The 26054-nt window shown below is 43.0% G+C and overlaps 2 protein-coding genes across 2 annotated transcripts; both read right to left on the bottom strand.

Annotated features, from left to right (window-relative positions):
- Positions 1-409: 409 nt before the first annotated feature.
- On the bottom strand, positions 410-1346 carry LOC108101163. The gene is made up of 2 exons (XM_017205385.2): positions 964-1346; positions 410-898 (listed from the first exon to the last, which is right to left on the bottom strand). The coding sequence occupies exons 1-2, from the start codon at positions 1129-1131 to the stop codon at positions 410-412; spliced, it is 657 nt and encodes a 218-aa protein (XP_017060874.1). The 5' UTR covers positions 1132-1346.
- Positions 1347-1605: 259 nt separating this feature from the next.
- LOC108101203 lies at positions 1606-26054 on the bottom strand. The gene is given in 20 exon segments (XM_043209294.1): positions 1606-1794; positions 2293-2983; positions 3050-3250; positions 3305-3864; positions 3942-4028; positions 4095-4264; positions 4379-7269; positions 7481-9027; positions 9082-9240; positions 9296-11258; positions 11320-11678; positions 11751-11771; positions 11773-11962; positions 12150-12493; positions 12678-15216; positions 15481-15724; positions 15784-15943; positions 16094-16830; positions 17238-17374; positions 26038-26054. Coding segments are annotated over 20 exon segments (13065 nt in total). The 5' UTR covers positions 26040-26054; the 3' UTR covers positions 1606-1731.

Raw genomic sequence — 26054 nt, 5'->3', positions numbered from 1 at the left:
AGGAACTCAGCAAAAGTCGAAACCTTTATCCATAAAATAATATCTAAAAGTTCCAATATTATTTTAGGGTTGCTATAATTTTAATAAACATTAACTGAATTTCCAAACTGAAATGGTTAATATTCTTTATAAACATTTTAAGCGCTACTAAAAATTGATAAATAAATAAATCAAATTTTCGAACAGAAAAAATTAAATGTTTTTATTAAATTATATATTCATTTTTGTGCAGGAGCTTCGCTTTCTTAAAAATAATCCGAAGATAATTCTCTGAAAGAACCCAAATAAAAAGCCAGTGTTTTGTCTTAACCTCAATATTTAATTACTCATTAACTCTGTAAGATAATACTCTCAGATCTTGAGCTGGCAACCTTAAACTTACACACCTAATATCCAAGGACTACTGCAATTACCAGCCGTGCTCCTTCTGCAGGACGTGCTTGTAGATGGTAATAGGAACGGGATAGGGCTTCGGCACCGGAATCTTGATCTGCTTGATCACCTCGACGGGATACGGTTTCTCCACCTCCACGGGATATGGCTTCTCCACGGTGTACGGGATCTTCTTCTCCGTTATCTCGGGCACTATTTTGTAGATTGGCACTTGGATTTCCTGCTGGACGGGGACGTGAACCGCATAGGGTTCCGGGATCTGCAGCCGGATGACATTGGGCACCTGAACGGCCACGGGATGTGGAATGGGCAGGGGAACCTTCTCGATCACGTGAACTGGCACGTGTTTGGAGATCTCCGAGTAGGTGGTGGGTGTGTGGTGATGGTAGTGGCCATCGGCTCCTCCGCCGCTGGAACCCGATCCTCCGCCGCTTCCCCCGTATCCACTGTATCCTTCGCCACTGTGCTCCGAGGCGCAAATCAGTTGGAAAAAGCAAATTAAGATCTAAGAAGGAATTCCAAATCGATCTTCAGGCTAAAAGAATTCCCTTCCTCTTTCGCTGGACTTACAAATCTCCACATCTTGTCAATGGTCGTGGCTTCCAGGCCGAATCTCACTGCAGTAATGCGAATGGTTGCCATCTGTCCGATGCTTTTTATAGCCGGCCCAAAAGTGAAAGATTCGCAATTGGGTTTAGGACTTGGGCCAGTCGAGTCGAGTTGATGTAACCATAGCATTGAAATAGAAAGTATTGCATTACCGCTCGGCTCGCATAATTTCCATTGTGCGCTTTTCCACGGGGAAATGTTATATCAACAAATTGGGTTCAACTGGGTATCAAGTGGTTCGAGTGAGCGGACATGGTCCATTCCCAAAGTCGTTGGCTTTAGGGTTAAGGTTGTTACACGTACTTGAGTTCTGCGGTCGTTTCCGTCAACCGTGGCCGTGGTTTCGTTGCAGCTGGCAAAAAGTGATAGTCACCCAAATGCAGCCACTTGCAACCAGCAACTAGCAACCAGCAGACAGCAACCGGCAACATGCAACATGCAACAAGCGGCAACACGCGGCTCCAGGCGGTCGGGCAACTTTTAATCAGCGGCCGAGATTGAGGCAAACAATGAATAGGAAGCTGAAAACTGGTCGGGCGTGTCCCTCGTTAACTTCGATCTGCGACTTTAGATTGAAAATCATGACACAAAATGCGGCACCTCTTTTCGGTTTTCAGTTTATATGTTGATTTATTTTTACAAAACATGCCATTCGGTTATGCATTAGAAAAACCTTATATTCTGCAGGGACATAACTGAACTAGCTAACTATTTGCGGCGCACTAAGAACTACGAAGTTATTTTCGGATCGCCCTCCGGTTCGTCTCCCCAATCCCAGTTGTTAAAGGAGTCCTGAAAAACAAAACATAAGAAATCAATTAGTAATCTTAAAATGTAGTGTATACATTGTTCATCAGAAATGGTATTTAAAAGCCATAAAATCGAATGCCCGCTTGAACAATTTTATCAATGAGCATTAGGGAATTTCTGACAACAATATTTTCTAGGCTGTATAAAGCTAACAATAAATATAAATTTAGTAAGTAGAGATCCACATAATTAAAATGCAGTATAAAATCCATTTCGTAAAGATCAGAAATAGGAGAATATTTATTAAAGTGTGTTAAATTTTTTTTTTAAATTCAATGAAACTTTTAAAGCTCTGCTCATAAAAATGACATTAATAATTCCAAGACTTTAGTTACGGGTCAAAGTTACAAAAATCTTCTATAATAAACTGCTTATTTTAGTTTTTAAGTTTACTTCTGAACTATAATTTCATAAGCTCTTTTTTCAGAAACTCGAATCAAAGTCAAACTCCATATATCATTTATACTTATTTATACTTACATAGTCCTCCAGATCGTACTTCTCCTCCGGCAGCGCCTGTGGCGAGCAGGCCATGTAGGAGACGCCCGTGTTGTGGGCGGAGCACTCGCAGGTCTGGCTCTGGATGGGCGTGGCACTTTGGGCGACTCGCTTGGCGAAAATGGTGGCGAACCGCTTGATGGGATACTTCCGCTCCGGCTGCAATTTGCGGGCACTGAACACCGATCCCTGCGTCTCCACAGCGAGCGTTGTGCAGATGCCCAAGTTGCTCTTCGAGATGTGCGTTGTATTCCGGGTCTCGGCATCTCCTTCGGGGAAGCGCTTCGAGTAAACCAGCTTGCTGTCCAATCCAAAGAAGTGTCGCAGCTTCTTGTTGCGCTCGAAATCGAATTCCGTATCCGCCAGGATGTGCAGGTTGATGCCCTCCTCCAGCATATATTGCAGGATGGAGGTGTAATCGAAGCGCATATCCCTTGCCGCACATTTGCTGCAGGAGAGCAGGATGAAGGTCTTTGAAACTCCCGGCCGGAAGTTCAGCTTGGCAGCGGCGGAAATGGCCATCAGGATGTCGTTGCTGCTGCCATTTCCGGTGTTGATGTGGCCAAAATAGTCCACAAGTTGTTCCGGTCTCGAGGTGAACTCGTTGTGCTCATAAATCACACTTCTCGCCTTGTCGTAGGGAGCCACTCCGCCAAAGGCCACCACGGCATAACTATGATATTAAAAATTAAATTTTATTATGTTTTAATCAAATAATTTATTTAAAAGGCAAACCCACCGATTGTTTGTTAGTTTGGCGGCCTGCAGCTGCTCTTCAATGCTGCTGACCACGGTCATAATGCTCTTGGACTCCTTTAGATTGGCATTACATTCCTTGGCTTCCACAATGAAAACCACATCGCTGCTGCGCGGAACTTCGCTGCCTGATAATTCCATGAAAGTGCCCTCGGGAACATATGAACCGTTGGTCAATTGGCAGCTGAAAGGGGTATAAATTTATAACTTGAAATAAGTACAAGATTAAATAACTTACAAAACACACTGAGAGGGAACCCGCATGGGAACCTTTAGAGCTGTACAAGCTTCAATATAAGCCAAAGCTGCGGCACAAGCTCCTTTAACTGCAGGATGTCCCTTTCGGATTGGCGGCGATTTCATACCCAAATCCAAACACATTTCGTAGAAGGGATTGGGATCGATTACAGCACTACAAGTGGCCAAAATTCCCCCGCGGAAGAAACTGCTGCAGGTTTCAGCAACCTCCTTTGAAATCTCTTGCTTTTGAGCCAACTTAGTTTGCTTGCATTGTTTCAGGCTCCACGAATCCGTGAATTGCTGAGTTTCATTGGAGATCACACTGTTCGACATGGTGTACTCATCGTATGGTTCGTTGTTAAGAGTTCCCAGTAATCCTGCTGTTCTGGCAAAGTACCAACCACTCACTTCAAACCAACACAGATCGAATTGCACATTGCAGTGCAAACTGAACTCGGTGTCCGAATGAATCGAAAGAACATCCAGATCTCGGTGGATATTCACAGCGCCCAATTTGAGTGGCAAAATGGGTTGCGGATTGCCATTGATGGTTATGTGCTGGGATGGAAAAAAAAATAATATAAAATAAAATAAAATTTCTTAATGAAATATATTATATTTATAGTATGACTTACATCTGTTCCCAAATCAATTTCAATCAATTGTTCGTTGGCAATGAAGCTCAGTTTGCGTGTTAGTCCTTGGCCAGCCAGGGATTTGCTCTTTTAATAATACATTAAGTGTTAAGTTATATATTTTATTATATTTGATTTATTTGGTTTACTCACTGCTGGCTCCAGAAGCAAGGTAAAGTTTCGCTTGAAGAAATCATGTGCTAATAAGTAACTGCATTGTGAATAGGGTCGTCCATTTCCAAACTCGTCAAAGTTAAGATTCAGACCTACATAACGCTGATCAAAGGTCATATAATGACGCGAGTCGATAAGCAAGGCGCGAGCTTAAATGGAAATAAATTAAATCAAATTTATAAATTAAGAAAATATAAAAAGAAATATATAATATATGATACAAATAAACGAATAAAATTGTTTCACAGAATATAAAAACTCACAGTAGTAAGGCGGCAGCCAAGTCTTGGGATCCAGATGCGTCCTCATATTGTACAGCTTCATGACGATCGAGGAATTGGTTTCGCTGAAGAAACTTTGGACCTTGGCCAGAACCTGGTACTCGGGAATCTCCTCGAACTTGGGTGTTTCATTGAAAGCATGCCAGGACATGGGTAACTTTTGCTCCAGATCGATAATGCCCACTTCCGGATCGAAAACAAACTTGGTCTTGGCTTCCCTGTACATATCCGCGGTTTCCAAGGCATTCAACGCATAATTGCGGAACTTATTCCTCACCAAACCATAAACCTGATGAAGGCGATGCTCCAGCTGGAATTCATCGGCAACCCAATCAATTTTGGCCACAACTTCGTAGTATTTCTGAACCATGATCTGCACTTGTTCGATTTTCTCCAGCTCCTTGATTTCCTGCCAGATTTCGGTGAGAACTTCATTCAATTCGGCACCGAAGGGCACCAACTTGAAGTACTTCTCCTTGACGAAGTTCCAGGCCAAAGTTGTATACTTCTTGATGTTGGTAATGGCATCGTTGGCCATAAAGTCCCGGTAAAGTCGCTCTGCATCAGCAGTAAAACTGGAAACCTTGTTGAAATACGGAGATTCCGCCAGTTCATTGGTGCGTTTGTATATAAAATCGAACACCTCCTTGCTGAGATTCCAGGCAGTCGTCTCTATAAAGCTGATCATCTTGAAGAGATGTGGTTCAAAGCGTTTAAGGACTGCCTTCCAGTGATTCTCCGCCAGGTTCCACGTTTTGTGCCACAGGTTTTCAATGTATTTAATGAACTTGATATGCAATTCCTTGATGAAGCTGTCATACTTGGTAATACCCTTCTCTAAAAGTCCAGATAAATAGGTAAGACTCTCGCCATGGAAGAATCGAGCTACTGCATCCAATAGATTGTTATACGTGGTTTTAATGGTTTCGATTAACCACACAACACTGTTTCGCAGCGCTTTTCCTGAATCTCCCATCGCTTGCCACAATTCCGAGAAGATCATGGGCAGCGATTCAATGTGATCTCTAATGGCCAACTCATCCAGAATGGTCAGCGTGAAGTTAACCACGTTCTTGATATAGAAATCGTTGGCTTCATAGGATTGGTTCACGAACAATCGCAGATCGGCGAGATCCTCCTCCAAAACATTCAACCTGCCAATGTCGTCGATAAAGTCCTTGTTATACTCCTTAGCTGTAGTCCAAACAACGCCCAATGACTCGGTGGTTTCCGTGTAGATGTTCTTAATCCAAAAGTCGATGCCTTCGGAGAAGGAGCTGTAAACCGATTTGCCCAGGGATTGGATTTTCTCCCGAACTTCTTGACGGATTGGTGGTCGCCAATGGAATCGGCCGGTAATCAAACGAGAGTGATTCATCTTCAAGTAAGAACTAACATCGATGACACGGATCTCCTCGTAGTTTCTCCAAATATCCAGGAAGGCACTTCGTGTATCAGGAATGTAGCCCACCATCTGCAGATTCTGACTGGCATCCTCCGTCAAATTGAAATCCGCTCGAGCATAACGTTCCAGTAAGTCCACATAAACATAACCCGAGTGATTTGTATCTGGAGTATCCCAGATTGTGGCATTCAGACCGTAAATGGGATATTGCAAAGTGGGCAGCAGGTGTAATCGCACTGTGTGGAAAGGCGATACGCGTTCGTATTCCACTTCCCTTTTATTCACATCGAGTAAAGCCAGGAATTTGCCATATCTCGCGGGGAACAAATCTCTCTTGTAGTGAGCAGTGGATTCCGTCTTGTAGTAGGAGTTCCTTGCTGCCAGTGTGCCATTCAACTGGACATCCAACTCGGAAGCGGGATGTCTGCCGTACAACTGGAAGGTGTAGTTCGTGTGTCCCAGTTCACTGAAACGATCCCTCAAATAAGCACCCAACTCAATGAGTTGCTCTGGATTGTCGGTGTATTCAATGGTCAGGTGGGATCTAAGGAGATCCTGCAATCCGCGGTAGTAAGTCGCTTTGCAACTAATGTCTTTTTCTAGAAGAGGATGTGCAACTGTCAGGGAAATTGTGCGGTGTTCCCGATCTCCACGACGCAAAGGTTCCGCCGTCCATTGCAAATTACTATGGATAACCTTGGGCTGAAGGTCGTAGTTGCCCTTCCATTCGAAGGAAAGGTCGGAGTTGAAGTGCGTGTCCGTCATGAAGTACTGACCCGATGTGGATAGATTGCGCTTGGGGTAGAAGATTTCCAGGGCGAAGCTCTGCGAATCATTGTTAACCTTGCTGAAGTTGCCCAGTTCCAGGTTGTATCCTATCCAAGCGGTCTCCGATAACTCCAACTTTGTGTGCTGCCTGATAACTTCAGGACTAACATCCTCGAATTTGGTGGTCAGAACCACAGCTCGATTGGGATGAATAGCCACGACCTTAAAGTCCTGAGCCTTCAGAGTGGCCCGAGTATGCAGTTCACCGGTAAGATTAAAGTTTCGCGTATTCCTCAGCTCATAAACCTCCAAATGCTTCACATCCTGGGATCCTTCAGGATCGCTGGCATCCCGGGTGCTGACATAGTGAATGCCCAATGGTTTCACATCGTTCTCCAGTGAGATATCCGTGGTCTCCTTGGAGATGGGATGCTTTTGTTGCTCCAACCGCTTGTACTTGCCGTCAAGGACCTGCTTCTCGTTGTAAACGACCTTGACACTTCCTGAATCCTGGCTGCGTCGCTTTTGCAGGCCATAAACGATGTCCGCCCGATGGCGAGTGGCCAAGGGAACTTCTATCTCTATGTTGCCATTGACGTTGTGATCGGCGTTGTTGCTGCTGCTGTCGTAGTTGTTGTTCAACTTGAAGTAGGCAGAGTCCTGCGGCCAGAAGCAGCGACAGTAGCGATAACTCTTTGCACTGAAAGGTAGATAATATAACCATTAGTTGGTATAAGTAAAGGATAAATGAAATGCTTTTTAATTTGTAAAATATAATCTTATGCAATTTAATGGAATAAAATAACTGCATTGAAGTAACGTTTCTTGTTTTAATTTATTATTTGATAACCCTTTCTTCAATAACACTTATATTGAAATTAATCAAAATAATCAATGAAGTAAAAACTCACTTTTTGGTGGTGAACTCGAAGTCGGTCTTGAACCAACTGACGTTGAGGAACGAGGGCATTGTGCTGTTGAAGTTTCCGTGCATGTTGCTCAGCGTGTTGAAAGATACATCCAAATCGGTGATTCGGCGACTCGATGGGTAGTTCAGGGCACACACCACGTTGTGGTAGTCGGCGTTCTTCTTGTCATACTGTCCTGTTAGAGCAAAAGTGTGCTCATCCTTGAACTTCGGGGTGATCATCTTCGCAGAGAACTCGCGACGAGCTCCCGCCTTCTGGAGCAACTCGAAGTCTCCCTCGACGGTGGACAGACTGTTTAGTTTTCCCCACTCCACGTGACCCACTCCCTTCAGATTATTGGTGACATTGCGGTAGGAAAGTCGTGAGAGCAACTTGTTCTGGGCCTCCAAACCCTCGTAGCTGGCCTCAATCACAAAATCGGGATCGATGAACTGCTTTGAGATCACGTTGCCCTGGTAACTACCACTCAACTGATGGCGATCGCCAACCGGTAAAGGCAACTCGGTGATGACCTTAAAGTTGAAATCATCCACAGACGTGTAGTGCGCACTGCCATTCACATCGAGGTTCCACTTGGAATCAACACTCAGGCGACCTCCAGCCTGCAGTTGGGAGTATGTCTTTCCGGGATTCAAGTACTTGGCACTGGCGTGAACGATTCTCGGCCGGCTATTCGGTCTCTCCAGGTAGCTCTCCAGCACCAGCTGCAGATTCTCCCCCAGGATCCATGACCATAGGCAACTACCGCGTCCGATGTACTGACCGATCTTGTACTCGCCCTTTATATCGCCGCCATCGCTGCGAATTCCCACATCCGAGTGCAGGTGCACCGAATCGATGCCGAGCGACTTCCAGGGGGTCTCCAAGTTGAGGTCACCCACTAGGGAACCCCTCGAGCTGGGATTCAAACTTCCGTAGAAGTTAATGCGGGCAATGTCCGGCTCGGTGCTCTCAACCAAAACTGAGAAGTCCATTGCTCCGTTGCTTTCGGCGACACTGTAACCTCCTGAAATCTGGCACATCTTGCCATTTTCAATGGCGCTAAACGAGAAGCGAATCTTTTTCGGGCCAGCCTCATTGATATTCAACTCAATCACACCGTCTCTGCCGCCAGCTTTGGGTTGAACCCTCAGAGTGACATCGATGGGCAGGGTATTGGCCATGCGAACAGCTCCTGTGACACCATAAGTGGCCATGTTTCTGTACAGGAATCCTGACACATCGTAGCGCTCAGCATCGCGAGGATTTTTAACGAAGGTTCCGTGCATGGAAATGTTTCGGAAGTTCTTCAGCGGAGTCCACACTTCGATGTTGAACACCTCCTTCTTTTTGTTGGCACGCGTTCCGTAGGAAATGCTCTGGCCATCCTGGCTCAGGAAGTTAAGATCGAAGTTCAGCTGGGGATTCTGACCCTTGGTGACCAGAACCGAAGACGAAGCCTGCTGGAGTGGCAGCATTGTGGTTCGGATCCTTCCGTTGGCATTTACGATGTAGGAGGAATGCGTGTGCCAGTCTGTCGAAATGTGGATCTGTTTGGAAAACCAGTTTTAAATTCCATTTAAGAAGTATTATTTTGAGCTCACCTGGTTAAGTGTTCCATTGTCGGTGACCTCAAAGCGAATGTCAATGGAGTTGTCAACGGCTGAAAAGTCTTTCTTAAAGTAAACCTGGCAGGCATAGTGGGGAATGACATCGGTCTCCAACAGAATGCCCACTGCGGTTTCTAAGAAGTTGTCCTCGTTCTAAATAAGAACAAATGTTAGATTTCAATTTGTATATCTTATTTTAAGTACAAACCTCCACGGAGGCGGCCATCGAGAGTCGAGTGTGGGCTGTGGTTGAGCTGATGTTGCCCTTGTAGGCATTTTCATCCACCTCCAGACGTCCATGGATGTCAATCTCGTTGAGCAGTTCGTAGGGTGTGATCAACTTGAGCTGGACATCGTGCGCCTTGGGCTTCACATTGTCCTGGAGCTTGGTGTAGTTGAACTCAAAACCCAGCTCCTTAACCTGATCCTTAGCATCCTTGACTGCAAACTTGACACGCTCGTAGAAGGAATTGAAGTGCAAGTCGACGTGGTACTCCACTATTGACTTAATGTCCTTGGCCACGGCAAATGGTGTGGTGATGGTCAGCAAATTGTGTATATTAATGTAGTCCGGATAGTGGAGGCGATCCTTGAACTCGACGTTGCCCTGAGGCAACTCCACTTGACCCACAACCAAGTAGAAGTCAACAATCTCCTGAATGTCCACATTACCAACAATGGTGGGCCAAACGAGAGTGTCCACCTGGAAGTCCGTGAAATAAGAAAAGTACTCCACATCGGGATCGGGTTTGTAGTCCAAATCGGCATTTGTTGGCTGGAAGTCCGCATCGTAGAGCATCTCCAAGGCCATCTTGTTGCTGCCCAGCTCCTTGACCAAGGCAGACTTTGGTTTCCCCTTGATCTTCACACCCAACTTGTAGTGGGACAACTTGCCATGCAGTTGGAAGACGAACTCATCCCTCTTCAGCAGCTGGACAATGAAACCGTTCTCCTCGAAGCCAGCCAGTGGTGTGAATACCAGGTAGGAGTACTCGAAGTCCGTGGCATTTGCCATATGCCACACTCCGGTAAATCCAAGGGTAGCGTTGTTCCACAATCCCCGCATGTCAACGCGTTCCGGATTGAAAAGAGCGAACACCGCCGCCTGTTGGAAGCTCTCAATGGGTGTGGCTATGCTGAGCTTGAGATCGAAGTTCAGGAGGTTCTTGATATCTGCCAAGGCTTCCACTCCAAGAGCTGCTGTGGGAGCCCTAACCTCCGCAACCGCATGACGTTTCTTCTCATTCAACCCAAATCGAGCGTTGATCGTACGGAATTTCTCCAGGGGAGTGGTGATATTAATGGTCAGCATATTATCGGTGAACTTCTTTACATATCCATCCATGGTCAAGGTGAACTCCCTTACGTCAAAGTTGAGGGCAGCCGCTCCACTGATCGTTCGCTGATCCAAAAGCGAATAGTGGGCCACCAAGCCACCTTTTTCGTAACCCTTGAAAGGACTCACCAAATGTACCAAACCAGAAACATTCGAGTAGCGCTGGTTGCGATTGATCTCCCATCTGGAGTCAATGCTGTAGGCCTTATAAGTCTCGTTTTGACCACTGTATCCCAGATAGAGCTCCGTATCCACTTCCCGCACATCCTGCCGATGCACCACCTTCACATTGATCGTGGGAATGTCCTGGATTGTGCTGTTGATGCCGAATCGCACATCGAAGCTCACCAGTTGGTCGTTGATGAGGTAATCGCTCTTGTAGCCCACCTGCAACTTCTGGTCGTTTGCCCAGAAGAGCGTGGAGTTCACCAGGATAAGATTGTGGAGGTTGTAGATGCCGGCATCAAGGCTGTTGGTACGCCAGTTTTCGAAGGGAGTTCTCAACTCGGCCTTCACCCAATTGTGGATGGTTTGCCCGGGAAGAACACCCGCCTCGTACTCGAACTCAATCACATCATTGATGCTCCAAGAGGCATGAACCTTGCCGAAGTACTTGGGTCCTCCCGTAAAAGCATTAAAGCCAAAGTTGAAGGTTCTCTCCGGATAGGTGATCATCACATTTCCATCATAGTGCTTCGTTCCAGGGGAGTTGTATTCAGCCAATAGACCCAATCTCTGGCTGGGATCTCGGTTGGCATCCCACTTCAGTTCCAGCGAGAGCTCCTTGCGCTTGTTCACATTCAGCAGACCAACTTTGATGTGCACATCACGTAATCTAAGAGTTTACAGTATCAATAAGTACTCTGAAAAGTTTATTTACTGTGTTAGAATCTTACTTATCCAAGTGAATTTCCAGCTGCAGTAACTTAGGTTGCTCTGACAAAAGCTTCGCATTAATCCAGTAGTCACGTTCCTTGACCTTCAATCGAATTTCCGCATTCGAGTTGCGATTATGGGCATTGGCTGCATACTGGATTGTTAGGCCATAGGGATCCTTGCCGTACTTGGCCTGCAGATCGTAGAAGATCACCAGCTGGTTGCGGCGGTACACAATGTTAAGAGAGGTCGCTTCGAAGGAAGGACTCTCCACAATCATCTTGAGGTGATGGAGGGCCTGAACTCGCGAGCTGCGGTCCTTGTAGTTGGCCTTGATGGCCACAGAGTGTCCAGTGAACCAGGAACCATTAATAAAGATCTAAAAATGATGAAGGCAATAACTTAAATCACATAAAACATACTTGTAATGTTGATTTGAAATAAATCTTACGATGTAGTCCTTGGTGGCTTTTTTCGTTGACCTTCAGGATTGCCGTACATGAATTGAATTCCGGTACAGTCACATTCATGTAGGCATCAATGGCAAACAGACTCCGTCTGGGCAAATGTACGGAAAACAGACCAGTGACCTCTTTTTCAGGAGCGTACTTCAAACCCACGATCACATTGTGTTCGGTGCCATTCTTGCTGCGTTCTTCGTGCCTTAAAAATAAAATTTGATTTATTAATAAAAACAAGAAAGAAAGCTATACCCTTGCAGTCATTTAAAATGTAGAGCAGAATGCATAATGCCTAGACATCATCGAAGTAATGGCTTTGCAATGCGTAGCAAACTTTTTACTTCTGCAAGGGTATACAAATATATATCAACAAGTATAATGAAACTTACTTAACCGAAATGCGGTAGTCAATCTTCGATCTGGGAAGCTTCAGTTCCAAACTGGCCCGCGTTCTTGATCCCTCCAGAATGGAATCCTCTGAATTTGAACGAGCAAAGACCAATCGAAGCAGACTCGTATAGTTGGGATTAATATAATCCGGTGCATTGTTGTAGGTGATCATGCCTTCAGTGTGGCCCTGCAGACTGAGCCAAGTAACATCCGATGCAAAGTTTAGTTTGGGATAAGCCGAGGTCTGCAGTTTCATGTTGCCTCGGTACTCAGTCTTAGTTTTGTCGCCATTGTTCACCAGCTTGCCGGCAAAGTTAATCTCCTCAATCTTGTTTGCTTGGAACTAATAAAGAAAATGGATATAATTAAGTAATTTGAAACATGAGTAACATTTATGGTAATGTAAACAAATGAATCTAATTCATTTATGTGTTTAGTGTTCACAAATGAGAGTTCCTATTTTTCTTTCGTATTTGAAAATGATCTCAAAAGTTTTGTAATAAAAATTCATTTCTATTGATACTCACCCTATATTTGACGGTCATGTTGGTGGATGTGGTTATCTCGCTTTGGACGATATTTCCCTTGATCACAGCCTGCAGCTTTTTGGTCTCAAAGGACAGATCCACATCGTGTTGCTTTATTCCGTTCTTTTCGTTAACTTTCACAGTTCCCGCCAGACCGGTGATATTGACTCCATTAATGGCCAGCAGCATTCGGGGATTGTAGATCCAGGCGGTGAAGTCCTGGTGCCTTCGCAACTCCATTCCCAAATCCAATGATCGATTTCCATTCGTATCGAGGTAAACATCCAATCGTTGGAAGTCAGGATTTCCATCGTAGCTGCATCCAGCGGATACCCGGTTGGGTCCATTCACAAAAGCCACGGAGGCATTGAAGGCATCGGTTACCTTTGTCACATTTGCAACCAAAACTCGCGGAACCTTCGATCCCGGAGTAGTAAACACCAGCGAGAAGTTGTTGTCCACTTCCTGTTGATCCCACTTGTACTCGAACACGTACTTCTTGGCACTCAGATCGGATTTCTTAAGGATCAGGCTGAAGTTTAGAGGTCCTGCCAGCAGGAGACTCGGGTAAATTTCAGTGGCGTTGCTCAAATCGGGAACACTGTAGTGGGAGCACATCTGCAATCCAATTGCCTGATCGAGAACGGGCCAAGTGCAGGTGGAATTAGCACTCCTCTTCTCGATTCCCGTTTGGGGCAGCTGCTTCTCTCCCTTTTGCACCAGCAACTCGGATCGAATGCTGAAGATTTCGTTCTGATCCTGGGGAAGATTGAAGGAGAACGACACGAGATTGCGACCGCGCACCTTCAGCTTGGCCTCCAGTTCCGAGTTGGAGTACAGGTTGCTCTTCACCTTGATGCCCGATTGATCCCAGAACATGTCCGTCTGCATGGTGGTGATCACATCCACGGAAACGGAGGGTTTGAATCTCCCTTGAACATCGAAGTGCCAGTCGGTGGGTGGTTCCATCTGATCGAGATTACCACTGATTCGTAGATCCACCGAAGAAGCTCCAAAAGCATGTATTGCCAATGGCAGACCAACTGCCAAAGGAGCCGTATACGAGGCATCCAGAAAAACTCTGGATTTCGTGTAGGTGAACTCCCTGCCGGAGAGCACAGTCTTGGCTTGCTGGAAGGGATTGAACTTGGCGGCCAAAGCCATCACCTCCACCATGGACTCCACATTGTAGTACTGCAGATCGTTGCCGAAAACCCGGAAGCCAAACTGTGCCCTTGGGTTATTGTAGTCGTACTTCAGTTTGTAGCCAAGACTGTCCACGTTTCGGTCGATTTCCTGTTTGCGAGCTGTGCTGACATCCCTCTTGTGTTTCTTAGGATCCTCCAAGGACTCCTCATATTCGTAGTCATCATCGTCCAAATGCTCATGTGCATCGTGTTTCTGGGCCTTCCTTTTCAATCGCAGATTGTCCAGACTAAGCAGATTTTCCAGGGTGTCATCCTCTTCGGCACTTTCGTTGCCCAACCAGCGATTGAGGAACGAAAGCTTCTTTCGCAGCAGTTCTCCGCTCAAAGGACCTTTGGGTCCAAAGGCATTCGCAGCCAACTCTTCCAATCCTTCAGCTCGAGCAGTAAACTCAAAGAAGTTAACCGACTGACCAAAGAGATCAGCTGTAAAGTTTAGACTTGCAATTCGTGGCAAATAAGAATCGGTGCCGAAAATCACATTCGCATCTGTAGTGGTTCCGAAATTATATTCATCAAAGAACAAACTGTGCTCGTAGTTTCTCGAAAACTTGCGAATGTCCATTTTAAAGCGTTCCGAAAGTTCATCATTCAGCAAAAGTCCTTGGGCTTCGATGCGAACGGGGGAATTCGATTTGGCCAAGTTGGTGAGATGCGACCAAACAAAGGATCCAACCTGATTGATTTGCTCGTGTTCCAGCACAGATTTTATTGATCCAACGGATATATAGTCGGGACATCTCATGGCTTGCAGGTAGCTGTAAATTCGCAGCTCCGAATTCAGAGTGTAGTTGGCATAGCTCTCCAGGAAGAAGCTGCGATATCTTGAACAATCCACTCGTCGGAAGGCCAAAATACCCTGAAGACGAATATCCACTGGCGATTCACCATCGCGAATAATCCACTGAAGTTGCTCTGCAAAGGCGGGTGAAATCACTCCAATGTTTCCCAACCCCTTGAGCAGAATCACCATGCGCTCACGGGAGCGACGATCTCCTTTGAAGATGTTGTACAAATTGAGGAACTCGGTCTCCAGCAGATTGATGATTTCCTGCACTCGCAGATTCTCTTCGCAGTTCTCGTGGTGTTTGCAGAAGCTGTGCACCACCGCGGTGGCTCCCAAAGTGTATTCCGGGTCCAATCTGTTCTTGGCATAAACCAAAATCGTTTGAAAGGTTTCCAGGGTCTCCTCATCGGGGCGTGGGATAAAGGACAGGGAGGTCATCCAGTCGTGGGCCTTTTCCTTGCTCACTTTTCCATCGATGATTTGATCCCGCATCACCTTGTAAGCGGCTGAGCTGCCGATGTAGGGTAGGGATTCCAAAACGTGGTTTCTAATGGAGTAGCGTTAAAAAATTTATCAGATTTGATAGCTTCTTTATATTATTTGTTTTAAAAATATTATTCGTAGCATAACTAGTCTGAGATGATTAAGATTATGTTGCGGTTTAATCACTGTCATAAGAGAAGACATTACTTTTTAGTTAGAACAAGCAAACTTCAAGTAACGGGGTTCTAAATTTGTTTCCTAATTTCAATTGGTTTTCTGTCTTAGTTATATATATTACTTTTTTTTATTAATTTTATTTTTTACTCACTTGCCCTGTTCACAGGTGCTGGCAGATCGCTGAAGCAGCACAGATAAAGTCTTGTAATTGAGGCTCTTGGCGGTCTGCAGAAAGTTGGTAAAGACATCGATGAACTCGCGCTGGATATTCGGGAAGCCAACTGCGCACATTTGCACCAGAAGTTCCCGGGCAGCAGTAATCTCATCATGCGAAGGTTTCACCGGAGGTGTGTGATCAAAGACCAAAGTGGCTCGTCGGTCGACGAACTCGGAAACTGCATAATAATATAGTCAATCGATTTTATAGTTACTTTTTAATTTTAGAATCACTTACTTTGCTCTAAGAACTCTCCGACGCTGTAAGGCTCCTCATTTCTGAGTTTCAAAAGGCTTCGGCTGGTGGTCAGGGCACCAGAACTTGCATTGGAGAAAGGCACCAAAAGATGAGTCTCCAGACAACTTATTTCGCGGTAAACATTGTTGTCAACGGTTAGCTACAAAAGGATAAAATTAAGATCCAACTAGATAAAATTATAAAACAAAAGCTTATAAGAGTTTTTCAGAATAAATCAATGAATTCACACCCATTTAATTTTCTGATTATAAATTTTAAAGGGAATAAAAAGCCACTTAATTATACTCACGTTGCAGTAACTCTGCGATTTGAGAATGGGCCAAATGGTCTTGTCATCGCGGAAGGTGTAGGGAGTGGTCTGCAGAACCGAGTGGGTGGCATAGCGCTGCCGGCAGGAGTTGATGTCCTTCGTCTTGCGGATCTTGACGTGAACACTGTCGGTGTCCTCCAGAGCATACTGCACCTGGCACTCTCCGGAAACATCAGTTTCGGTTGTGTTCGAGTCGACATCGAATCGCATCATGGTGTTTTGAAAAGCGGACAGGATGCCCTTTTTGATGTTGAGCACCCAGGCGGTTTCCTGCGCTTGAGGACAAACCTCACTAATGAGACCATCGTGGAAGGAGAAGCGCAACACATTCTGGGTGAGATCCCCGTGCAGACTCATGCTCTTCGGGTGAAGGGTTTCCAAGGTTTCCGAATCGGACTCATCACTGCCCAAAGTGTCGTAGTAATCGTACACGTCCTTTGGTTTTTCAGTGGAGGAATCGCTGGACGCTCCATTCTCATCCACTTTGTCGTACAACTTGGCACCAGTTATCCTTAAGTAGCCTTCGCAGGTTTTGGGGAAAAATATCTCCAAGTTGGCATTTAGCAGCAGATCGGAACTATTGTCACCGGATCCTGCAAACTCGGTGCGCACAACCACCGTGTAATCATATTTGTACAGTTGATCACCGTAACTGAACTTCGGATTTGGCACTTCGCACTGCGGCCGACCGCAGATGCGGGGGTCCTTTAAAGGATCTAAAAAACAAATTAAGAAAATATATTATTGGGTTTCAAATAAAAAAGGGCTAGTCTAATTGAAAATAGCAGCTCACGAAATTAAATTTTTACCAAGACAAAATAGATAAATATTACAACTCAAGTAAGTTAGCAACTATCAATACTTCCCTTCTTGTTTTTTAAGTATTATATTAAAAAATAACATTCCTGGTAATTAATGACCACAACAGTGCACTTCAACAAATGTTAAATGGTTATGCTACTTCATATTGAATACAAGAGTTCTAAGTACATAATCTCCAACTTAAATGAATTGAAAATGCTCCTTGTACGACTGCCTCACATAACCTTTCTAACTTGTTTCAACTCATATTAACAAGCAGTAGTTTATCATTATTGTTCCTTAAAAATGGCAAAATAATTACTTTCTCTCAGAGCCTGAGTGTGTGCGATGAGCAGGAACAACCCAAAGGCCGTCAGAGACTTCGATGCGCCCATCTTGGGCTTCTCCTTGTCGATCAAATCAATCCAGATGCAGTTGGACCAGATTACATATGGAAACCTGCAAGAGATGAGCAAAAGGAATGCCGATGAGCAATACGGGCCTGGAAATAATGAAGATAATGTTGTGCAACGGCGACTTCATTAAAAGTCATCACTGCCAGTTGAGTGCCCCGAATGCGCTTGGCCTTTAATTAAATAAATTTTGCAATTGATTGGACAAAGCGAAGGGAGCAGCCGAGTTAACTTCAGAGTTGCTCGCATTTGACATGCTGACACCGGCAGAAACTCCAGAAATGGCAAAAGGAGCAGCCGGAGTTCTGTAGCTCTGTAATTCTCGCAAAATGATTTTGCACTCAAGTGCGTTTTGGCCAGGAATGGGTGCGATTTCCTTTGATGCCGCACATACTATATATCCCGTCCATTATTATAACACGCCAGGCCCCCCGTGGTGGCGAATGCAAAGCCAAAGCCAAAGCCAAAGCAAATCAATTGAATTTCCACTTGATTCCACATAAAACACACAAAACCAAGACCCCACTGGCACTGCTCTCAAACCCTCAAACCCTCTGCCATCATTAATTCCAGCAGAAAAGTGGGCGGTGCGGCACGGGGGAAATCCTGCGGGGCGTGCTCCGACAGCTCCGATTGATGCCAACTGTTGTTTGCATTTGCATTTGATTTTAGAGCCACGGCACACTTACACACACACACCCGCACACACACACACCTACAAAAAAAAAACAAAAAACCAAGAGCATAAACTCTTTTTGTATTGTTTCTTGCACTTTGCTGTATTGAACCTCAGAGCTGCATATAAATCTCGCACCCTTTGCAACAGTGTTGGCACCTTTTTAGGGAGATTTCGATTTCAAAACTTGGAAAAAGTTTAAATAATGAGAGTGAATGACGTACATGATCGGTAAAAAAAACCAGCTTCGAGGAACGAAAAATTAAATGCAGTTTTTTTAAGACTACCACCACAAACCACTTCGAAATCTTACAAAAATTCGCATTGTTGCGGCGAGTAGTTTTTGAAGTTGTAAGTCTTCTTTTGACAAACCACCAGAAAACTTGAAAATTTCTGACTTGAACAGGGGTAAAATAATTGACCACTAGCAAATAGAAAATTTGTAATTCAATTTCTTTAACAATGCAATTAAAATCATTTAAAGTTATGTGACTATGGAATGGGACTTAAATTGGCAAAGTTATGGAATATAGTGAGTAAATAAGTACGTTCCCATAGTTCTACAATATAAAAAGTACAATTTTTAGAAAAAATGTTTTATTTTTGCGGCTTTTTATGTGGGGAGCAACCGTTCATAAACAACCAGTTCAAAGGGCAAAGGGCAAGGCATCCCTGACGACACCTCAGTGCCGCATGTTCCTCTCCGGTTGTTGCGGTCTGATTGCGGTTCTGGCTGCTTGCTGACAATGATTGCTGCAAGAAACAGTGAGAGCACTTAACACTTTTTTGCACTTCGACTCCTGCTCGAACTTATGCTGCTGCTCCGGATTTGGCCAGCGTGGCGTGTACATCAATTCGTTCATTTCCATCGGGCCATCAAGCCATCGAGCCACCGAAGGACTCCCTTTCTGAACACCCTCAACTCCCTCCTCTCACCCGCAGGATAACTGTCGGAATCCTTGTGTGCGGCTGTCACAGATTGAATTGCGTTTGCTGCTCGCTGCTCGGGTAAATAATGATTGCAAATCACGCTTCTGACGCCAATCGGGCCAAATTGCAGTTTCCTCTATGTTTTATTACTGCCCTTTTCTCTCAGCAGGCGCTCTTTTGTTTTAAAGGTTTTATCACTTCTCTGCTATTAGCGTTTGGGTTTTCATACCAGAGGTTCGTTAACTTGTTATATGGTTGATCATTAATATAAAACAATAATGTACTTTACAAGGAAAATCATTAATAATTATTTAAACATTTAAGAGAGTAATTTTAATGTACTACTTATGTTGTTAAACAAAATTTTTGAATGAGAAGAATATTTAAAAGTACACAAAATCCGATTATTTGAGTAATTTTTCTCATTTTACTATTACCATAAAACCTCAGTAAAAATAAAATGTACAAAAATCTGTAATCTGGGAATTGATGCGCTGAAATGGTATCACTGGAAATTGGTTTAGCAGCGCTGCGGCTTATCAATTAAGGTTTCCCACGCACGATGCATTCAGATTAGCAAGTCAGCTCCCCCCGAAAAAAAGGAACAAAGCCAGCTTGTATGCACTGCAGCGCGCAAGGACCTACACATCCCTTCCACTTCACTATTATTATCTCCCTGTCAGTGGTTACCCCACGACCCTTAATCTCTGCACTTTTCCCTTTAGGTCATTCCACTCTGTTCTGCGAGCCAACGGAAAAATTGGACATAACTAAAAAGTATTGTAAATATTTTGAATCTAACAAACACAAAATGGTAAATATCGAGTAGCACAAATCTAATTTGTGTTGAGAATAACTTAAGAACTTAAAAATGTTTAAATCATTCATTTATCGAAAGCCTTTTTTCTTTTCTGTACAACAAAATTAAAACTGAAATTTTTTAAATGAAAATCTTTATAGTTTAAATATTTTTTTAATAATTATATATTTTATATATGTATGTGTGACTAAAAAAATATTTAAAAAATAATACGTAGTTATTTCGTTTTCCCCAGTGTACTCCCCTAATACTGCTGCCGTTTTTATCCGCAAAGCAGACAAAGCTGATAAGCGATAAGCGGCTTAACTTCCGCGATGTTCGGACAGCCGAGAACGCGGATTCGGATTCGGAATAGGAGCAGCACTATCTGGTATGCTAACATACATATAATTTGACAACGATTTGCAAGAATAATCATAATGGAAGTGGATTCGCGCGGCAAGCTCTTTGATGATTTTTGCTGCACTTTCATGCTAAGCCTTTGAGCTTCTATCCACAGCCAGTTCGAACCCACCGCCCCCTTCTACGGCCCTCTAAAAATCAAAAGCCCAAAAAAGAAGCAATAACAACGAGGAATGAACATAAATTCCAAGTCCGCAGACCTACGTGGCCCCCGAAAAACCCACTGCGATCCCCAAGCAAACAAAACTTACGATTACTTGGCCAAAGCCAGAGAAACTCAGGAGCCATTTGTTTTCATATTTCCCCCCCAACACACTCACACCTCTCAGAACCTCGGCTCCCTGGGCACCTCTCATAGAACATTTCCCAGGCAAACATTTTCGTAAAAATGCAATTTTCAAGTGAAGGTGAAGTTGCAGTTGAGTTTTGTAGAAAGAAAGCAGCAGAGAAGGTGAACTGCTGGGGTTATAGGGCAAAAGGGCAAAAGAAGAACTTTAGCAGATTGTTAGCGAGTTAAAAGAACAAGAGCGAATGTCGATTTCAAAATGCAAGGTATTACAGATGGGTTCAAAAACATTTTAATTTAAATTTGTTCAAAAATCAAAGGAAAGTTTATTGTACTTCATTAAATATCAAATAACAATTTGAGGTATGTAAAAATTATTTTAAAAAATTTTGAACCATTTGTTGTTTTACTAAATACTAGAGGGCCTGTGTCCGCTTCGCTGGCCAACACAATTTAACAACATAAAAGTCAATGCTGCAACATTTTTCAAATATATGGGGAAGTATAGAAAGATGGTTATTTAACACTTTTCCAGTTTGACTTCTCCACTTGCGCAGCACAATCCAGCCGTTTCTCTTTTAAACTTTAACGCACTGCAATATCGGTATATAGTCCAATATCTAAATTTTCATTATCACTGTAGTTCGCAGTGGGGTCATATTGGAATGCCAAGCGATTGAATGATGCCAATGATCTCCATGCGCTCATTTGTCTTTCTTCGCTTAAGTTTTGTGAATATACTTGTTGCTGGCTTGGATGTCTGCGGCCAATGTTTGCACGTCGTCCTCTAAGCATTTCGGACTATGGACAGAGTGGTGAATTTATCCTCAAATGCACGATCCACATAATTTTCACAGTTCAACTTAAATTGAATAAAAATTCTTTTTTTTTTAACAATTTCACAGTGAACACAAAAATTGAGTTAAAATGCTAAGGGAGCGTGTTTGTCAGTTTGATGAGGTAGCAACTCACTTTATATGCGACAATATTGCAATTTTCTTACGGATCCCTAATTTTTTTCAAAATAAATTATAGCCTATTTAACTCCGCGATAATATAGCTTTCTATCGGTGAAAGAATTTTTTAAATCGGACCAGTAGTTCCGGAGCCTATTCCCTGCAAACAAACAAACAAACAAACAAACAAACAAACAAACAAACAAATTTTACCTCTTTATAATATTAGTATAGATAAACATAGAACCAATCAAATTGGCAGCAAGTTCATTGACTTCGAATCAGAAATTCTTGGTAACAAGCCTTGCCTTTCTCATAGTCTATCTGCTAAAATCTCTCGACCCCTGACTTCAAGTTCAGCAAAATGGAACAAAAAAGAAAACATTTTCACAGTATAAATTCCAAAGTAAATGCAATTACGTTTGCTGCAACAATTTTCCGTTCGAAGGGGAACGAAGGAACAACCCCCTCCAAAAGGGTTTATGATGCGGGGGAAGGAACGCACTCACATCATTCATATGTTCCACATGAATTGTAAGGCGGAAATTCTCATCGTCGTCGTCGCTGCTGGCATGCAAATCTAATAACAAAGTAGGAAAAGAAAGTTCCCCGTGCAGCGAAGGAAACATCAACTTTGAGGAGTTGCAAACTAAATTGGAGCTGGCTAAAAAAAAGAAGATGTTCACCGAGTCGAAGGAAAGAAGAAGGGGGAGCAGATCTCGTCTATTTTCATTGCGTTTATTCGTAAATTTTGAGTGCGTGGCATGCAGCAGAGGATCCGGAAGCAGTAGCAACAAAAGCGACAAAGGAACCGGAAACGATGACAACGGAAGCACGCAGTCATTGCATAAGGACGGAGCAGTTTGTTACCGCTCATCCCCCCCTCATCCACTGGCGAGCCCCATAAAATGGCAAAAAATTAAGGGTGCACAGGGCGACAAGGGCCGCTGCGATCTGAGTTCTATTAGGTTTCTCGGGGAATTTTAATACCCTCTAAGTCTGGACTCAAAGGTATAATGTATTCGTTGGACTTTATTCATTTTTATAACCTTTTTTTAATGCTATGAAAACTTGCTAACGAAAACCAAAATATAAAATCTGAAAATACTTCTACCAACTACCAATAATTCCTTGTCAGAGGCAACACAGTAAATGTATTCGTTAAAACAAATGTAACTTAATTTTTGAAATTACATTTTTTTTAAGTTCATTTATATAAAAGCCATAATAATCATTAAGAGTACTTTTTATCTCTTCTTTTTGTCCAAAAATTCCTGCAGAGAAACACAAATATTTTAATAATCAGTAAATAAAAGAAAACTTTTAATAATCGGTAAATACCAGGTACAAAATATTCGTTTTCTAAGACAACAAAGTGGATAGTTTTTTGGTGCCTTTCCGCCACCTGGTTGGCATTTCACCGCCATCATGCTCCGCTCGGCATAGGCTCCTTGTTATTGTTGTTGGCTTTTGTTTTTGCTCCCCTGCTCGAATGGACCATCCTGGCCCTAATGGCCTCCAAATGGGCGTCGTGTTTGTCCTTTCCCTGCAACTGCTCGACTCATCTCTCCCTTATTCGACGTGCATGCAATATGCAATGCACTTTTTCATGTTCGATAAAGACAATAGGCGAAAAAAACAGAGAAGGAGGCAGGAAATCGCAGGAAAAAAGAGCAGAGAAACACAGGTGGAAATTGTTCGAGTGCTGGGTGAGAAATTGGAAAATTGAAAATTATGTGTATCACTTGAAAAATGGCTAATAAACGAGATTAAAATTGCCAGAGGCGTGATTTTCAGCTGTAAACTGAGAGCTTGCAAAGGCAGGTGAGAAAAAGAGTAAAACCAGAAAGGGAAATAATAGAGAATGGGTTATTTTCAGAGTGGGAATGGCTGGGAAAAACGTTGTGAATGGATTGATACTATGTGTTCTTGTCAAAATGCTTTAGTAGAGGAGAGCTAACCGGATAATAAATGGACAAGAATCGTTGAGTGCGGGAAATACGATTACAAGATGTAAGGGAATTCAAGATATTTTTCAAAAATTAAAGATCACATTGCTTAAAAGACTTGGAAAAGAGAAAACTGAATTGAAAACAACTACAATAATTTAACAGGTAATTTAAAACACGAAAAAGTGAATTATCGAATCAGTAAAACAGAAATACTCAACTTGAGTTTTTCAAGAACAATTCAACAAAAAAAAAAAAAAAAATTTCGTAGAAGTTCTGGGGGAAAAGTTAAATGGGAATAACTTGTTTATAGCAGTAAACCACACTTCATTTTCATTCAGTTTGCCATTTCTCCCCAGCAAAATGCTCAGATCAATACGCATACGCACCGGTGTACGGCTGCTGCAGCTTTTAAAGCGAGAGTCGTTCGCTTTCAGTTGGCAAAAATTTGCATAATTTGGAAATGCTCACTTAGATTTTGATGCCAGTTGCTTTCTCGCACATTTGCAGTGAACGGAAAGAAGAACTATTATGCAAATTTGGTTTAAACGTTGAACAAAAAAATATCCCCACGCCATTTGGAGCGACTTTTAGTCAACTGCAGGCGTTACTCCTACCAGTTTCTCTTCCCATTTCGATTCCCCCATCCTGATTTCCCCCGAAAAGCCGAAGGTGTTGCCAAGCAGTTGGCTGTAAATAGTGCTTTCCCACCAAAATCCCATGGCCTCTTTCGCCAACTGGCAGTTTGTCTGTTTGTTGGTTTTATGTGGCTTAAATCGTTGCCGTTTCTCCACTTGTTCCGACTGCCTTTTTATCCCTGTTTGCCAATGTTGTTATTGTTCCTGTTGCTATTGCTGTTGCTGTCCTGCTTGTCGGGCTACTTAGTTCTTAGTTGCAGTCATCGCTGGCCGCACTTTTGGTTCGTTTAATTTTTATGGCTTTGTAATTAAAAAAATTATGGCCAAGGAAACCGAAAAAAAGTAACTAGTTTCCAGGTTGCCAGCTGCTTAAGCTCCTTTTTAACGGTTTTCTCGGCCGGCTTTCTTATATGGTCCATAATTGAAGGGAAGGCAGAATGCACGTGTTGCTTTTAAGGTCCTTTAAACATTCGGGCCATAAGCACAGCTGGGATTTATGCGGGTCATAATGAAGCCTTAAATAAGTATTTGCACTCGTCTATCTAGCCAGTTTTTGCTCTTCATTCTTCATTTTGACACAGTTGCTCCGTCTGTCAACTGGTTTACTTTCGCCTCCTTCTTCACCGACCTTAATCCCGATGGTCTATCATGTTTCAGGCCAAGACATATGCAGGAGTTTTCCACCACCCCCCCTCCCTCGAACACCTTTTTTGCCAAGCCAGATTGATGTCAACCGTCGGAGCGACATTTTTGGGCTGACTTGGGGCCAAGTGGTGTCCAACAAGTGGACGGATCGCATGAGAAAATTAAAGGCAAGGCGCACAGTGGGCCCCCGCTAATGCACCCAGTGAGCGGCTGACAGTCGTGGTGACATCGGAGTGCGTCGGTGAGGAGGTAATCCCGAATATGTCACTTGCGAGTGTTTCGTGTTTCATGTTTTTTTGTGCGGGATTCAGAAGGTGAGCGGCAAGTATACGCCATGTGGTGCGGGAGACAGTAAATGCGCCAAAGGCTTTGGAGTTCCCCATTCAGTGTGTTATGAAGAGGCACTTCCTTTAAATCTGCCCTCGACGTTTACTTAAGCATATGCGCAAAGGAAAGGGATTTAAAAAATGTCTTCTAAACTTAAAAGTTGAAGAAAGGAATTTGAAATTGATTTGAAGACATAAATATATTATTTTTTTACTTATCAAACCTTCTTTAAACTTTAAAGTCTGTTTTTATTAACTATAATTGTTTTTAAGTTTATGAGGAAATTAAAATTTTTTCAATTTATGGAAAGCACTAGGTTTTCATTAATCAACTATTGTGCAAAAGTAAACATATTATTTACTGCCGCCAATAAAATCCTTGTAGATGTTAAAAACAACACTTTGTAATTTAATACATGCACATTATGTTTTTAATTTAAGTTTGTTGGAATACAAGGCTTCAGACAGAGTCCAAAATAAATATAAATTTTATTTGTTTGCAGAAGTGTGAAGCATTTTTTGTTTTGGTCAATCCTATTATATCCATATACTATATTATATATATTTATAATATATAGATTTTTATTTCATGAACTAATTTAATTAAAAGTGATCTCATTTTCACTTAGCTGCGGAAGCGGATCCTCTTCGTTCAAAGTTGAGACCGCTTTCATTCTGGGATCTCTTATCAATTAACAATTATCAGTTAAAGTATAGGCACGTTTCTGTATTTTTGTTGATCTGTTTTTTTGCAAAGATCATCGTTGCAATGCAATGAATGATTGAAAATACTCCAGTAATCACAAAGTAAACTTGCAGCGTATTTACTTTTAAATGAATCTTTTATATTACACTATTTACTGAATAACACATTCTATCTGTCAGCTTATAGTTTCGCTGCAAATCATTTCACAAGGCAACCGAGAAATCGAGAGATTTTTTCTGCTCATCCACGACAGCTGCTTATCACTTTACACTTTATTTATAAGATTATGAGACTTCGACTATTCCCTCCCGATTTGTAGTGAACTCTTGACCCGATCTTATCTGGGTCTGCGACTGATTCCGATTTTAAACATACATATTTATTCAACGAAC

Source organism: Drosophila ficusphila, unplaced genomic scaffold, assembly GCF_018152265.1.
Source record: "Drosophila ficusphila isolate 14025-0441.05 unplaced genomic scaffold, ASM1815226v1 contig_794, whole genome shotgun sequence".
NCBI lineage: Eukaryota > Metazoa > Arthropoda > Insecta > Diptera > Drosophilidae > Drosophila > Drosophila ficusphila.
The sequence above is the reverse complement of the archived record's forward strand: the minus strand, read 5'-3'. Positions and strand labels throughout refer to the sequence as shown.

Coding starts and splice junctions, on each gene's coding strand:
- LOC108101163 (XM_017205385.2), bottom strand. CDS start 1,131: ATGCTATGGTTACATCAACTCGACTCGACTGGCCCAAGTCCTAAACCC. Junction 899..963: donor TTGACAAGATGTGGAGATTT/GTAAGTCCAGCG, acceptor ATTCCTTCTTAG/ATCTTAATTTGCTTTTTCCA.